The sequence below is a fragment of the Diabrotica undecimpunctata genome, chromosome 3 (genome assembly GCF_040954645.1).
Source record: "Diabrotica undecimpunctata isolate CICGRU chromosome 3, icDiaUnde3, whole genome shotgun sequence".
NCBI lineage: Eukaryota > Metazoa > Arthropoda > Insecta > Coleoptera > Chrysomelidae > Diabrotica > Diabrotica undecimpunctata.
In genome coordinates, this window is record NC_092805.1 from 85,785,508 (window position 1) to 85,801,176 (window position 15,669).

The following is a 15,669-nucleotide window of genomic DNA, read 5'->3' on the forward strand; positions in this document are numbered from 1 at the left end:
ATAATAACCACGGTAGTAGTTATTATGATAATCCGGGTAAGGTATTTTTGAGATATTGTATATCATCAAATTTTCTTTTAGTTATTTTCCTTCTAGTATGGTGCTGATTTTGGAGATAATCAAAAGGTAATGCAGTAGCAGCCAGTGTTTTTCGTTGCGGTAGTATGGTCCATTCTTTTGTGAATCTTAATTTGAAGTATACATTACCATCTGGAGTGTACCGAAGAGCTTTAATGTCAGTAACTTTAGGTCACCTTTACCACGAATGCTTTTGAAAAACCCAATGTCATCAAAGCTTTTGAAAAAACTATGGTTTAAGTAAGTTACGTCGTAAGGTCTGGGGTGTTTTCGTGCTGATTTGCACATGGTGATGTACTCCATGTGCACATTAATGTTCTTGTTTTTTAAGAACCCGTTCAACAGAAGAATCACTACTGTCGGCTTCCATTTGTGTATGCCCGACTTGTAGAAATTTTAGTTCTACAATCATGTTATTGTTTATAGCCGTGCATAGCAATGCATTAGACATTACACAGTTTCGGTTTTAATAGGTACAGCCATTGCTATAAAAAATTATTTTATTTTTTGGTTTTTCTGACTCATTTTGCAGTATTTTTTTTTTTTCAATCAAGCTAGCCCAAACACTTGCAAACCCTTTAGAATTCAAGCCTCCTTCGGTTTCGTTCCATAAGTAACAATAGCCATCTTTATTGATTAAATTAAAAAAGGCAAGATTGTGTATTTGGAGCATTGTTCTAGAGTACAAACTACTAATATTTAATTTACGTACCATCAAAACTGTCTGCAAGTCAACAGTAATAACATTTTTTTTTCTTTCTTTCGTCTTCTTTCAATTTTCTTCACGTATGTCTTTCTCTTTCTTAGATCTAGATTCTTCTTTCTTATTTAGATGTTCTAAATATTCTTCTTGGGATTAATTTTAACTTTATGGAGAGCACATATTTCGAGCTGGTCCATGTTAGGACGAAACAATCCGAGATTGAGATTGTCAAATTCTTTATGAAATTTGCAGATGAATAAAGTTACATCACGTGTTTTACACCAATCATTGATATAAAAATCGTTTTGAATACCACTCTGGCAACAAGTACTTCTTTTGTGTAGTAGCACGGCAGTAGTGTAATTCCATCGCTGGCAGTGATTCTAAAAACCTTTTCAGCTCCATGCGTTCTGATTCGAAATTCTTAGAAGATTTTTTTTTGTTTGATTGGAATCAAAATCTTTATCACTCCTTTTAAAAGCGGCCCTTTTTTATTTTTCCAATTTAAAGCAGCCCATTTTCTAATCCCGAGGTAATCCAAAAACTATGTTCTGCAGACATTGATTGGCTAATCGTCCTTTTTTAAATGATAAAATAAAGATTGTGCTCTTTTTGATTCCTCATTAGTTTCTTTTTTTCTCCATGGTCTATTAACATGCAAAGATGACATAAGATTTTGAACTAAGAACATTGAAAATTTCTTTACACTTTATTTACACGAGCATTTATTCTGTATAACTCCAGGTTGCCTTGAAACTTCATAATTCCACTTTCCTTCTGTTTTTCTTCCATCGTATTCTTTTCCAGACATTCTCAACTTTTTGTCACCTTCAGCATATCAGGTTGATTTTTTAATATGACTTCTCTTCCTTTTTTTATTGCTTTTCTGTGGATAGTTTTCGTAATCAGACTCAGAGTCAGAATTAATTCTATTTGGTACCAGACTTTCTTGCATACTTTTATCTGATATCAAATCGTCTATATGGATGCATGGTCTAGTAAAAATAGATTGATCGGTAGTAGCTGAAGAAGAATTTCGAGGACTATTTTTAATTTCTTGCAAAGTGCTCTGCTCGATAGTATCTTCAGAAACCAGATTATTGGTACAGTGGTGGTCATCAGTCATTAATTCAACCAAAGGAAACTCTTGACTGATATCTTTAAATTGGACTTCTTATTCTGCATTTGGTTTGGCATCCTTAGTATTATTATTTTGTGGTGAGAGTATACTAAGAATATCTCATATACGTACATTATCCAAAATGGTAGGCGAGAGGGAGTCGCAATTTGTACTTGAGCTTACGTTATCAGATATTTCTTTAGATATAATAAATTCAATTTCGACATTTTCAACCACAGAGCATTCTTTGGGGCTAGGTGCTTGAGATTTTTTTTTATTAACATTTAAGATTTTTACAATCTGTTTTGCAGTGAAAACAATAAGTAAAATTTTTGTCTTTACATAACAGAGAGATGTAAGGTCCAGTGACCAAATCATCACGACACAAATTGGCTTGTTTACCGGTAGGATGCGCACATACACTGATACGCGAGCACTAAAAGCGGCACTGATCACAATGGCTGGGTGCTGTTGAAGGCGTAACTCCCACTGCTGTAGGCTCTGTCAGGATCGGTGAGGTAGGTCCAAGGGGTCATGTCGCTTCAATCTCTTTGCTTGTTGGTTGTTAAGAAGATTGTATGCCAGGGTATTAGAATGCACCCGCAACCTGTTTTGATATTGTTCAGAAGATTTTTTGCACTGTTCAGAGACTGTTAGTACCTGAAGATCTCTATGTATTGCATCATTCTGGATATACCAAGGTGCATTAGCGATTGTTCTCAGAGTTTTGGATTGGAATCTTTGTATTATCATAATATTAGATTTGCTAGCTGAACCCCAGAGCAGTGAGCCATATGTCCAAATGGGTTTTATTATTGTATTGTATATCAGCAGCTTGTTGTCAATCGATAGGTGAGAGTTTTTTCCCAACATCCAGTAAAGTTTTCTGTATAAAATTCCCAATTGAAACCTTTTCGTCCATATATGTTTGGTCCAAGTTAGACGTTTGTCAAGATGAATACCTAAGTATTTTACGTCATGCCTTTGGGGCAAAGGATGTCCATTGAGGTTAACTTGTGGACATGTACCTCTTCTTAGAGTGAATGTAATTTGTGTGGATTTTGAGGGGTTTACTCTAATTCTCCAGAGTTTAAGCCATTCATTTGTTTTGTTCAGATGTAGTTGCAGTCTCTCTGATGCTATTATTGGGTTGCTATGAGAGGCCAAGAAAGCAGTATCATCTGCGAATCTTGCAAGCGTAAGGTTATTGCTTATTGGCAAGTCAGCCATATATGCTTGAGATGATGTCGGTTACGGTGCTTTTTGTTGATTTTTTCTTCTTTACTTGCGCAGAAGTCCAGGATTTTACGGCCACACCAATGCTTACTCGATGACATCTGCAAATAAAGTATAAATTTATGGCAGGCGAAATAAAATTAAAATTATATACACTACGTTTGAACTAGCAAAATAACGTCTCAACTTAAAATTATTTCGTAATTTGTCAATTAGGTTTTGAAACCCAAATAAATAGATTAAATACTTGACTATGACCAATTAACAGGAAGCTAAAGTAATAAGATATTGTTGAAAACCAAATTAAAAGTTATTTATGACGATACATAATACCTGCTAAGTACAATACATTTAAAAATGGTTTTAAGGAAACACTGCTAATATCCCATATATTTGGGTTATATGTTATTTTAAGTTTTACAATAGATATAACTTCATTTATCAGCATAAACAAATATTACGATAAGAATATAAATACATACCTATTTTTTAGTACTTTAACTTTCGACCTTTAATTACACTGTTATCACAGAAAATACCAATTATTTGTGAGATCACATTTGCTGGCCTCGAAATCTCGGTACGAAATGGCGACATACATGGATTTAAGTTAGCAGGGAACTGTTGTGGTTATGAATTTGACAGTTTTACGCATGACGCGTTTTTATCAATTTTAAAAGAAAACTGACTGTGTCTGTTTTTCTAGATTGTTTTTTTTTGTTACACTTTCAAATAGTATCAAAAACTTCATAACGTCCAAAAATGGATTTAGCAGTTTACACTCTAAACCGACGGTTTCGTTTATTTGTTTGGTCTTAATCAATTTTATTGATAGTGTAACGAAATAGCCCATATCCGATACGTCATAATTCTTAGAAGGAAAGATCTAGAGAACCCAAGAATTGGCATTTCAATACGGCCTGTCTTCGATGCGCTTTCGATGAGACGAATTAGAGATGGGACTACTCCAGAATATTCTCGAACATAATACTTTTGGTATATATATGTAACGATGTTAGGAGTAGAGTTTAGTTAATAAGAGGGTACCGAACTGTAATCTTATAAATAAATATATTTATATAAATTCGAACCGCTCGTTTAATTTAATCTCGCTACAGTTGGTGTCAGGTGTGGGGTCAATTAATTTATTAAAAAAATAAATTCAGCAGTGACTTAAAAAAAAAAGAATTTTGAACTTTTGAAAAGTATCGTTTGTCAGGAACATCCGCGTAGTTCGGTAGTGATTTTTGTACCAAAGAACATTTCAAGTACGTGTTTGCCTAACCAAAGATGCTGCTAGTAGAACTTTCAGTGAAACAGTTGCGTGAGCAACTAGAAGAACGTGATGAAGACGGAAGCGGGTCCAAGAAGATACTCCAAGAACGACTGAAGACTGTTCTCAACAAGAATGGAGAAGAGCCATAGACATTCCAGTTCCAGTTAGCAGAAGAAGCAGTTTTAAAGAAAATAAAAATGTGTCGTAAATGATTATTGAAGAAACTTCTAAAAAAATTGAATAATCTTCTAGAAAAATGATGATAAATTAGAGAATGTTTCCAAAAGATTCGATGAAACATTCGAAAATGTATCTAGAAGATTCGACGAGACTTCGCAAATAATTAAAGAAATATGTATTCAAAACAATGAGAAATTTGAAGAAGTCTCAAGAACATTCGATAAGATACCGAAAAATGTAAACGACAAGATAGAAGAGAAGATCAAACAATTAGAGATCATGATAACTAACACGAAAGTGCTACCACTAGTTAACACAGTAGCCTTAGATCCGGTAGTGAAAGAAGAATCACCGAGAGACGAAATGACACATCATAGGAGATTCAAATTGCCACCATTTGATGGAAAGTCCTCTTGGTTTATATACCTTAGACAATTTGAATCTATTGCGACAACCAATCATTGGACAGAACAAGAACAGGCTGTGTCCTTGACTGCTGCTTTACGAGGTGATGCTGCAGATATCCTAAGATCGATTCCTAACGGTCAAGAAAAATGTTACCAGACTTTGTTCACACGACTAGACCAACGTTACGGAGATGCCCATCTACAACAAGTCCACAAGGCGAAACTAAGAAGTAGAATTCAACGAGCAAGTGAAAATTTGCAAGAGTTTGAAGCAGATGCTGCTCGTATATTGCGGTTGGCTTATCTGGAGGTACAAGACAACATTTTGGAAGAAATTTCTGAAGATACCTTTGTCAATGGCTTGATAGATAGATAGATGATAGATGAAGCGCTCGCTATTGCCTTGGAACATGAAACAGATAGTCAAACTTCACGGAGCCATCGAGTAAGAACCATTGAAGAAGGCGACGAACCAAATGATGAACGTCTGGAAGAAATGGTACAAAAAGTAGTTCGTAACATGATGCCGAAGAGACGTGAACCCAGATGTTAGAATGGTAACGAGGTAGGTCACATTCGTCGTAAATTGCATGAAAATAATACAACAGTCAGAAAGCTAGAACAGATCAAACACTGGGCAGGAAAAATTCATTAAAATGCTGAGGCTCAGTCAAGACGGCCATACAGTGCAAATCGTAATCATTGTCTTGAATTAGAAGAACGACTTTGCCCTGTGAGACGAACCACCGTCATTAATGATCAATGGCAGCCTCAAAAGCTACAAGAAGCCCAAGCAGACGATCCATGTATAAAAAGAGTATTGGATTGGATGCATCGAAGTGACAGGCCTTCTTGACAAGACATTAGTGCATGTAGTCCTGAAGTCAAGTGTTACTGGAGCCAATGGAATTGCCTAGTGCTAAAAGATGATCTTCTCTATAGAACCTTTGAGAACGATGATGGTACAGAATCTAAGCTTCAGTTGATTGTACCTAAAAGTAAAGTGTAAGAAGTATTGCGTCAGTTACATGACGGTGCATCAGGTGGACACTTTGGTATTACGAAGACTCTGCAAAAGGTTCGAGAACGGGTCTATTGGGTGAACTGTAAAGATGATGTAAGAAGATGGTGCCGGAAATGTTAACTGTGTGCAACCAGTAATGGTCCAGTGGGTAAAAAGAGGGCACCCATGAGATAGTACAATGTTGGTAGTGTTATGGAAAGAGTAGCAATCGACATTGCAGGTCCACTTCCAGAGACAAATGACGGAAATAAATATATCCTGGTAGCCATGGATTATTTTACGAAATGAACTGAGGCCTATGCGATACCAAATCAAGAAGCTGCTACCGTTGCAGAGGTACTTGTGAAAGAATTCTTTAGCCGATTTGGTGTTCCCTTGGAGATGAACTCCGACCAAGGGCGAAACTTCGAGTCAACCCTTTTCCAAAACGTTTGTAAATTGATTGGTATCAATAAGACCAGAACGACACCCCTGCATCCTCAATCAGATGGAATGGTCGAGAGGATGAACCAAACGATGGGTAAACACCTGTCCAAAGTTGTATCAGAACATCAAAGAGATTGGGACCAGCACATTCATTTATTCCTAATGGCCTACCGCTCGGCCATGAATGAAACTACAGGCCAGACTCCAACCTGCCTGATGTTAGGTCTTGAAGTTAATTGGCCCTGCGACCTAGAGTTTGGCTGCAGACCTTCCGAAGAACATATTGCAAGCGAAGATTATGTCGACCGCCTGAAGTTAAGAATGAACAACATTCATGAACTTGCCCGACAACACATCCAGTTAGCCAGTGACAGAATGAAAGATCAAAATGATTCTCGATGCAAGAGTGAAAGCTATGAAGTAGGTGATCTTGTTTGGCTTTATAATTCACAACTTCGTCGAGGATTATCTCCCAAACTGCAAAGACAATGGGAAGGTCCGTATAAAATTAAAAAAAAGAGAATAAATGACGTAATATACCGAATTAAGAAGTTGCCGAAAGGTAAACCAAAAGTAAAAAAGGTAAAAGAAATAATAAGTTAGACTTACTCACATATCAATTTAATTTAACTAATCGGACGACCGGTTTCGCTTTCTATAATATGCAAAGCATCTTCAGGTCACGATACAAAGTTAAATTGCTGAAAATAATAATCCCGTATTAGGGTGTTGTCTAATAAAGATAAAACATAGGTAGGTGATATAAATTATATAAATTACAGTAATTATGCCAATATTACATGTCTGTGGTTTTATAAATGAATAAAATGTTTAAGCAGACAAGGTAAGACCCACAAATTGGTAACATAGTCTATTAAACTGTAATGAATTAATAAATAAACAAATAAATAAACATTACTTACATGCCGGTACTCTATTAATTGATGGTTGAAAGAACATGGTTTAAACTATCTTGTATTGTTGATTGGTGAATTCAGGTCAACTATTGTAATTGTTTAACAGTAAACGGGGAAGTTCTTGAGGAGACAGATTTTATCCAATGAAGTAGAGATAGGTGAAATGTATTGTTTGTTTGATGAAAGTAATGTTCTATACCATAAGTTCTTTAAAGTTATTTATATTTATTCTGGAGATATATTTATGAAATGTGTGTTATTTATTGAGATTTTATGTTTTGTTTTGGAAGGTGACAGTTGTAAGACAATGAATAAGAATGGATGTACAGATTGTGTGGGTGTGCAATTACATAAGCTTGTAGTTATCAAATTTCTTTGATAAAGTTGTTGCAATATCTGGCAAATTTTTGTAAAGTCCAAAAAATTTTTATGTTAAAATTAAATTAAGACACTTTTTCACACACAGAAACACACAGAAAACACTTAAAAAACGGGGGACGAAACAAACATTTAATTTAAAAGGAGAGGATTTTTAAAAAGAACTACATTTCTTACTAGGAGACAATGAGTTTTTTATGTGCTATATATCAGATTTTAGAGGTAAACTTGACAAATGTAGGTTAAAGTGTGACAGTTCTTCTTCTATTTTAAATGCTGTAAGTTAAGTTATCTAGTTTATGAAATAAGCTGATATTAATAAATGTCTAAAATTTTTTTAATTTTAGATATCAAAGTTATTTGATGTGTTAATATTGGCATACTTTAACAAACTTTAAATAATTGATTTCAATGTAACAATATAAATAATTCTGTACCGTAGAGGTAAAGGGTAGTATATCCATTTAGTGAAGTTTTGAGATAATGGGAAAATAAGATGAGTTCCAGATAATTATTGCAACCATTCTTAATCTGAAGACATATGAAATTATGTATTTATATAATTGTAACGTTATATTTTAGTTAATCAATATTGTCCTACTGTGATAAAAAATTTGTTTATATATTACATAATATTGGGACTTAAGGTCTTTTGCCTCGGCATGTACCGGCAGATAAAACATTGTAAAAAATAGTAAGTGCCTACATAAATTCAAACAAAAACACAAAAAATGATAAAAAAACATTTATTCATCATCGCTATCATCAACTTTTTTTGTAGTAACAACTAAATTTCTATAGAACTCCTGAAACTGACTGGGGATCCATTGTAAAAGGATTAGTAAGTGATCCTTTTTCTTTTGTGTGATCCCTTTTGGTTTTTGATATCGTAGTGGTAACTGCTCTGGAAGATTGATCGCAGTTGCTGTTCTTCTAGCGACGTGTAATTCTTTGGGTCTAATTTCTTCAAAAGCCTCTTTATAAAAAATTATGGTCGGTGTGTCTTTTTTTACTTGGAATTGGACTACGTTTGAAATGAGGAAATTATTATTGTCGGCATTTTTCTTTTTACTGATGAATGGGGATTGAGATTGAGAGTAAAGTACTTCAAAATTTTTGAAGTCATCCTTGTCCATTTTAATCACCTGAGCACCTACGACACTGATTAATTGCTGCCAATCCCAAGGCGTTACGATCTGCATTGTTGGCTGTTTTTTTACAGATCTTTCAATTATAGCGTGCACTTGGTCAGCTTCTAAATGAGTGTGTCCTCTCAGTAAATATTTATGGTTAACTACTTTTAAATTAGGGCAGATGTTGAAAAGCCAAAAGTAGCTCATCATTACCATAACATTGCGGTTTTGACTAGGGCAATTATCTGACCAAATAACTAATTCTTCCACATCAGTTTGTGATAGAACTGTCATAGCCCATTTAGTTAATGCCGAGGCAATTTCATGGCCACCCCTTCCAGCTTCGGATTCGTCCCAGATAAGGCAATACGATTTATTTTCTGTGGCGTCGTATATCGTGAAATTTATAGTCCATAATTTCAGCTTGTAGAAACTTTGGTTATTTGTCAAACAGGGCGTAGGCAAGCATTTCTGCAAATCACACATTATAATTTTAGTTTTTCCAGCTGATTTTTTGCTTTCATTTTTATCGTTTGCTTTCATTTTGTATCGACTTTCTGCTTCTTGAAGATGTTGTTCATAATTTCGCCGTAATGTTATTGTTTCCTGCTCGGAACAGTTTTTTAATTGTAGCATAAACCGATCGCAACTATCACAAGTATCCACGGAAACCGATTTAAATGCTAAATTAAAATCATTATTGAAAATTTTTTTATACAGCCATAATTTAACAATTTCATTATTTGGAATGTGGTCTTCTTCACACTTTAAGGTATATAATTTGTACATTTTTTCACGGCTCAATTCTGGTCCTAGATATTTCTTGGCAGTTTTGGATCGAGAATAATGACTTTCGTAGCACGGAAACGACTTAATGTGCTCTCGTACTCGATCCAAAACCGCTTCTGGTGTTTTATTAATTGGTTCATGCCTTCCCCTATGGTCTTGTGCCACAAAGCCTCCCATATTGTCGTTTTTTAGAACGTTACGTACAACTGTTTCTGAAATATTTAGAGTGTTTAAAAAAAATTTTTTACATACGTCAATTTTTTTTACACCTCCATCTAACTTTATATCAAAATTATAAGAAATGCTGACTTCTCTCGGCCTTTTAGAATGGTTTTTAGGTCTACGACGTATTACACTCTTCGGAGTGATATGCGAGCGCACAAATTGACGCTTTAACTCCCAATTTTTTGTGTTACACCAATAATTCTCAAAAATTTGCTGTCTTACAGCTTCTGCTATTTTTTCTGAACATTTTAGTCGACAAGGAGGGCAAGGGGGCTTCATTGCTTTAGCTTTTACAATTTTACCTGATTTATTGATGTGTTCCTTTCCTCCTAATGTTGCCTCTACTCTTTTTGTTACTTTCCAAGTTTCTGGTTTCTTATGACGTCTTTTCTTTTTGATTTGGTTATTAGTTTCCGTTTCATTTTCAGTCAAGTTTTTGTCAAGTTGAACATCTTCATCATCATCTGCTTCCAATTCACCATTATTGTCTACCAAATAATTGCTACTGTAGCTATTGTTATTGCTGTCCATATTTTCTCCATCATCGTCTGTGTAATCGGGGTCTTTTACGCTATCATCATCGCTAACACATTCTTCAGTTAAATTAGACAAATAATTGCAATTTTGAGCACGGCTTGTTGAAGCTTGAGCAATATCAGAGGCGTTCGTCGATTCTGTAAATAAAAAAATTTATTTTTATTTAATCTTTTCTATCTGTCGAACTGTTAACAGTACACAGAATAATTTATTATATTAAATGGGAATATAGCCACAATTTATTTTTAAATGAATTTATTTAAAAATAAATTGTGGCTTTATTTCCATTTAAAATAATAAATTACATAAGATACCACAAGAAAATAACTTCAGAACAATACACAGAATAAAGCAAAAAATGGATTAGAGGCATTGTTGTGTGATTCTCAAAAAAAGCAGCAAGTTCACTATTTTGCAGGTTGATGTTTTCTTAGAAAGATAATACAATACCAGTTACTACAAAAATACTACTTAAGGGGATGGGTACGAACTTTCGACTTCAATGATATTTAAATGGGATTCATTTTTTTTAGAATTCTGAGAAAACTAATAAGTATAAATTTAAACTCAGAATGGAAGATTACCTTTATTACCGAGGGACGACATCCCTGAAAACTTCTATAATGTTTATTTTAATAAGTTACGGGGGTGAAAAACGAAGAGAAAATGTAGTGTGATTTTGAATTTGAAATATCTCATTCAAAACAAATTTTTATTCATTCTAAGGGACTTTCGGCCCTTTCATTTTGCGTTTAAATTTGTTAAAAATACTTATTAGTTTTCTCAGGATTCGAAATAAACGATAACATTTAAAATACATAGAAAATTTTGAAAGGCGTCAAAATTGTGCATTTTTGTTCCTTTCCCCTTACTGGTTATATTAATTTTGTATTAGTATTAGATTTTACAAATATTTGTTGAAGATTAAGAATTTCAATTACTTTAAAAAAGGAGCAATAAATGTACTTATGCATCTGAGAATTGGGCAGTGAATAAAACAACATAATATCTACCGGTCAGAACTCTTACAACAGCAATATTTTCAAATGCCCAAACTATAAAGACTCTAAAGAGCAAGAACAAGTAAACACCTACTATATAAAACGTGACAAACCAACATTTTTAGAACATGTTAACAATTTCCTAGTGTTATAAGATTATATAAAAATTAAAACTTAACCTCACTTACCGTCTACGGTCAAATTTTCAGCTTTTGCTTTTTCCACAATCGCACATATCCTCGATCCAACCATGTTTTTTAAATTTTCCAAAGTTTTAGAGTCTTTGGAATTCATTTTTGCTTTTATTTTTTGTAACTGTCAACTATCTATCAAGTAAAACGCTCTGTCAATCAAGGTGACTAACACTTGTCTGGAGATACTGCTGTTTACCGCGCGCGAAATAGCCTGCTCGATAAACAAATCCGACAGCGGATGGAGTTACTATGCTTTACCTCAAATAAGATTGGAACATTTTAAGCTTAGCCAAAGTATTAAGTCCAAATTAGAAAAAAATGGAGTTACTACCCTTTACCTCTACGGTACAGAATTGTAATACTTATTCTATGATAACTAACTCAGCTTAGTCAAAGTTACAGAACAAACTTAAGTGATTATTTGTTAATTAAATTAAATATGTACATTTGTAATCAAAATGTATAACGTATAACAAAATTACAAACTTTCTTTGAAATAATTGTTGGTGTGAGTTATCTGTCATGGTGTGTATAAGTATTTTCAAATATTTATTCCAGTTCTGATATGTTAATATGGAACTTAAATAATAAGCAAATAAACCATTGTTGATAAAATTATTGATAAATTAAAGAAAATTGACTGAATCATTAAGTATTCAATAGTTAGTTGGTAATTTTAATATCTGACAGTTGGGACCGGAAATTGGTTATACCAACAGGTAAAAGGTTCTCTATTTAAACCGGTGTAAAGTAAAATTATTCTTATTTCAATTTTTCTATACCATGAGCAGAAGTATCATCACACCGACATGAACAATGGTGAGTTTGTATAATAATTTCTGTGACACTTTAACAATTTCAAATTTAAAACAGTTTATAGTTAAAATATAATATTTCTATTTGAAAATGTAGATTTGCAAATTATTAGGAATAACAAAATTCTATTTAATTAATACTGCCAGTCTGAACGACTTTACCATGTTGTGTTGGGAACAATCAAACCACGTGTTAAATTTGAAATTAAATATTTTGTAAAATGAGTGTATGTCGCAACCAGATGGGGTGTAATAATAATTTTGGGTTAATATTTCGATTTCGATAATCAAATGTAACGATGTTAGGAGTAGAGTTTAGTTAATAAGACAGTACAGAACTGTAAACTTATAAATAAATATATTTATATAAATTCAAACCGCTCGTTTTATTTAGTCTCGCTACAATAGGAATAAATTACTTACAATAACAACTCCGCATTGTTCTTCTAGATACTGTGGCCTATTTGGTCTTGGTTTTCCTAACAAAGCAAAGTCTCCCATAAAATAATCGTCTTCTAAACTAGAAGGCCTTCCATTGTTTGCATAACTGCAAGAAAAGTTTAAATCAAGTTTAAATTTAGTTAAACATCAATTATCAAATAACTCTCAAAGTGTGTGTATGCATTTTTAATTACTCCGCATTTTAAAGTTTAATTCGTTGGATTTAAAACAATATCGCGTAATTTAAAACTAACTTTATTCGGCTAGTTTTTTTTATGTAGTTTTTTTTTTAATAAAAAAATACTCGCATAGTTCTTAAAAATTTGTTACTTCCCTAGAGGATTTAACATAAATTCAGATAAGTATCATCTTGAAAACATTTTCGTTTATATTGAAAGGATAGATAACACCAATTTTGGTCGTTTACATCCAATTACAACAGGCCATATTTTGTACAAGAAACTAGAAATTTCTAATATTCTTTAAGTAAGGGGAATTGATATTAATAGTAACAAAGTTAAGGTGGCAGTAGCTTCTATACATGATGTAAATTTATTTGCAGCAAATAAAATAAAGAACCTGGTGATAGCATAAAATCTACTCTGTTTTTATATAATGAATGACCAATAAATAAACAAATACTGAGACCAGTTTGGATGTATTACTAAAAACTAAAAGGCTGTGTTATTTAACCTAAATTAAGTATCATCAATAGTAGGATGGTAGAAAGTTATAATGACTCAATAATAGCGGTATTATCGAACTACTCAGCTTGTCGAAAATACTGGACCAACGAAAAGACTTAAACAAAAGTATTTTCATCTTATTAAAAGTTTCTCATTATGGTAACTTATAATGTTTCTAATTTTATATAACAAATAATGATACTTACACATTATTAATAAAGTTGACTGGTGGATTTACAAGTACATTAGGTCTTGAAGATGGTCTTGATGGTTTTTCGGTAGGCGTTTGAGTACTTGTCAATTCAGGACTTGTGAAGTACATGTCATCACTTGCTGGAGCCTCGGCCGTCGTTTCTTTTTTATGACAAACGGTTATGCCATTAAGCAGAATTTCCACCAACTGCGGAGGTGGTTGACTGGTGTCGTACTTAATATAAATGGGAATCGTTATAGGTACATTAGCTAGTAGCTTCTTGTTTTCAGCTATAATTTTGTACAAGGTATTGTCTACAGTTGTTACTATACCAAACCAGTTCTAAAAAATAAAAATAATATACCTATAAAATTAAAATTAAAAATAAAAGGAATGGCTATTTTCTAAATAAATGTTTGGTTAACATTGTAGCATTCCGTACAATTATATGCTTGATGGTGATGATTACTGCTGGTATAAGTAGTGTTTGGATTAGAGATAGCGGAAAATTCTTAATAGCAGAAGTTCAGTACACTGTCTGCACAAGGAATTTCGTAGGCTCCGTATTTTTTATTATGAATTTTGTCTTTGGCAGATCGGAAAAAGAATGAAAGATTCTAATGTGATTTAAATAGGTAAACCTACTACATATAGTTCGTCCCAAACCCTTCTTTCAGTACGTCATAGTTGATCGACCTCTCTCTAACTAGAGCTAGAGGTGACAGAAAAAAACGTGAGTCTGTGATTATTATACATAGAACTTAGAAAATTATTTATCGTAAAGCTAATTCTTCTTACGGATGTATAATTGGTTGGAGTTTAGAATACGCTAAATAGATATCCAATCAATGGTGCGCATAAATATAATTTTACACAGATTGTCCCGATCGTGACAGTACTTTCACAATGATAATTGTCATTTCAGGTTAGTATTATCAGACATTTTACAGTGAAAATTTAATTTTGTATTTATTGTCATAAAAATATTTTAAATATGCCGATATATCGAGAAAGAACAAAGACTAATATTAAAATTATTAAATTATTTTTAATTAGAAAAGAGATTACGATCCTGCAACTGTCAAATTGAACTAAAATGTCATGCAATAATTCTCGACATTCTTAAAATCCTATATGACGTCAAAATTAGTGACGCACTGAAAGAAGAGTTTGGGACAGACTGTAATACATAAACTAACATAAAAAAGGAGCATACAAAAAATTTTAACTTTAGTTTTAATTAATCTCATATAAATTTAACAGAAATAAAATAAATAAATAAATAAACAAAGGAAATATAATGAAATAACAAGCAATAGCATTATAAAATAAATGGATTATTATTATCAATTTGGACTTCTATACCTTTAATAAATTCTGTCGATTTCTTTTTAAAAATAGAAACTAATTTGCCTTGATTACATTTGTCAATTTATTAAGGTTAACCCATTAGTTCCTAGCGTTACGATTATGTAACAATAAGGTGGTGCCATCTAAATAGATCCTCTATCGCCTACGTCGCAAATTTTCAGTTGAAAACAGGTCAGTTCTTGCCAAACGGTGCTAGTGTTTACATCGTTGTAAATGTGCCATTTTATTAGAACTTTGTTTTGAATCTGTGCTTAGATAAAATATAACGAAAGAAATATAGCTTCAAATAATGGACTTAGTTGATAAAGAGTACAGTGGCGTACCCAGGGGGATTTGGGGGTTAACCCCAGCACCCTATTCCGACACTGTTACTCACACATTTTAAGGACTCAAAATGGAGGTAGCACCATAAAAAAAAATCGGTGACCAATCAAAACCCCCCCAGAGGCAAATTCTGGGTGCGCTACTGAAAGAGTAAGTATATAAATCTTATTTTGTATAATAAAGTTAATATTAGAAAACAAATAGTATAAGAAAAT

At 33.1% G+C, this 15,669-nt stretch overlaps 2 protein-coding genes across 3 annotated transcripts in view; both read right to left on the bottom strand.

The window, feature by feature from the left end:
* The window catches only part of LOC140436999 (chymotrypsin-like elastase family member 2A), a 334,702-nt gene that overhangs the window by 171,003 nt on the left and 148,030 nt on the right, over positions 1–15,669 (bottom strand). For both annotated transcript variants that reach the window (XM_072526211.1, XM_072526210.1), the window contains exons 2-3: positions 13,773–14,101; positions 12,863–12,986 (exon numbers count right to left, since the gene is read on the bottom strand). In XM_072526211.1, the coding sequence (XP_072382312.1) occupies positions 12,863–12,986; positions 13,773–14,101 (453 nt within the window). The remainder of the gene's footprint in view (positions 1–12,862; positions 12,987–13,772; positions 14,102–15,669) is intronic.
* LOC140437901 (uncharacterized) lies at positions 8,492–11,866 on the bottom strand. The gene is made up of 2 exons (XM_072527693.1): positions 11,619–11,866; positions 8,492–10,566 (listed from the first exon to the last, which is right to left on the bottom strand). The coding sequence occupies exons 1-2, from the start codon at positions 11,722–11,724 to the stop codon at positions 8,492–8,494; spliced, it is 2,181 nt and encodes a 726-aa protein (XP_072383794.1). The 5' UTR covers positions 11,725–11,866.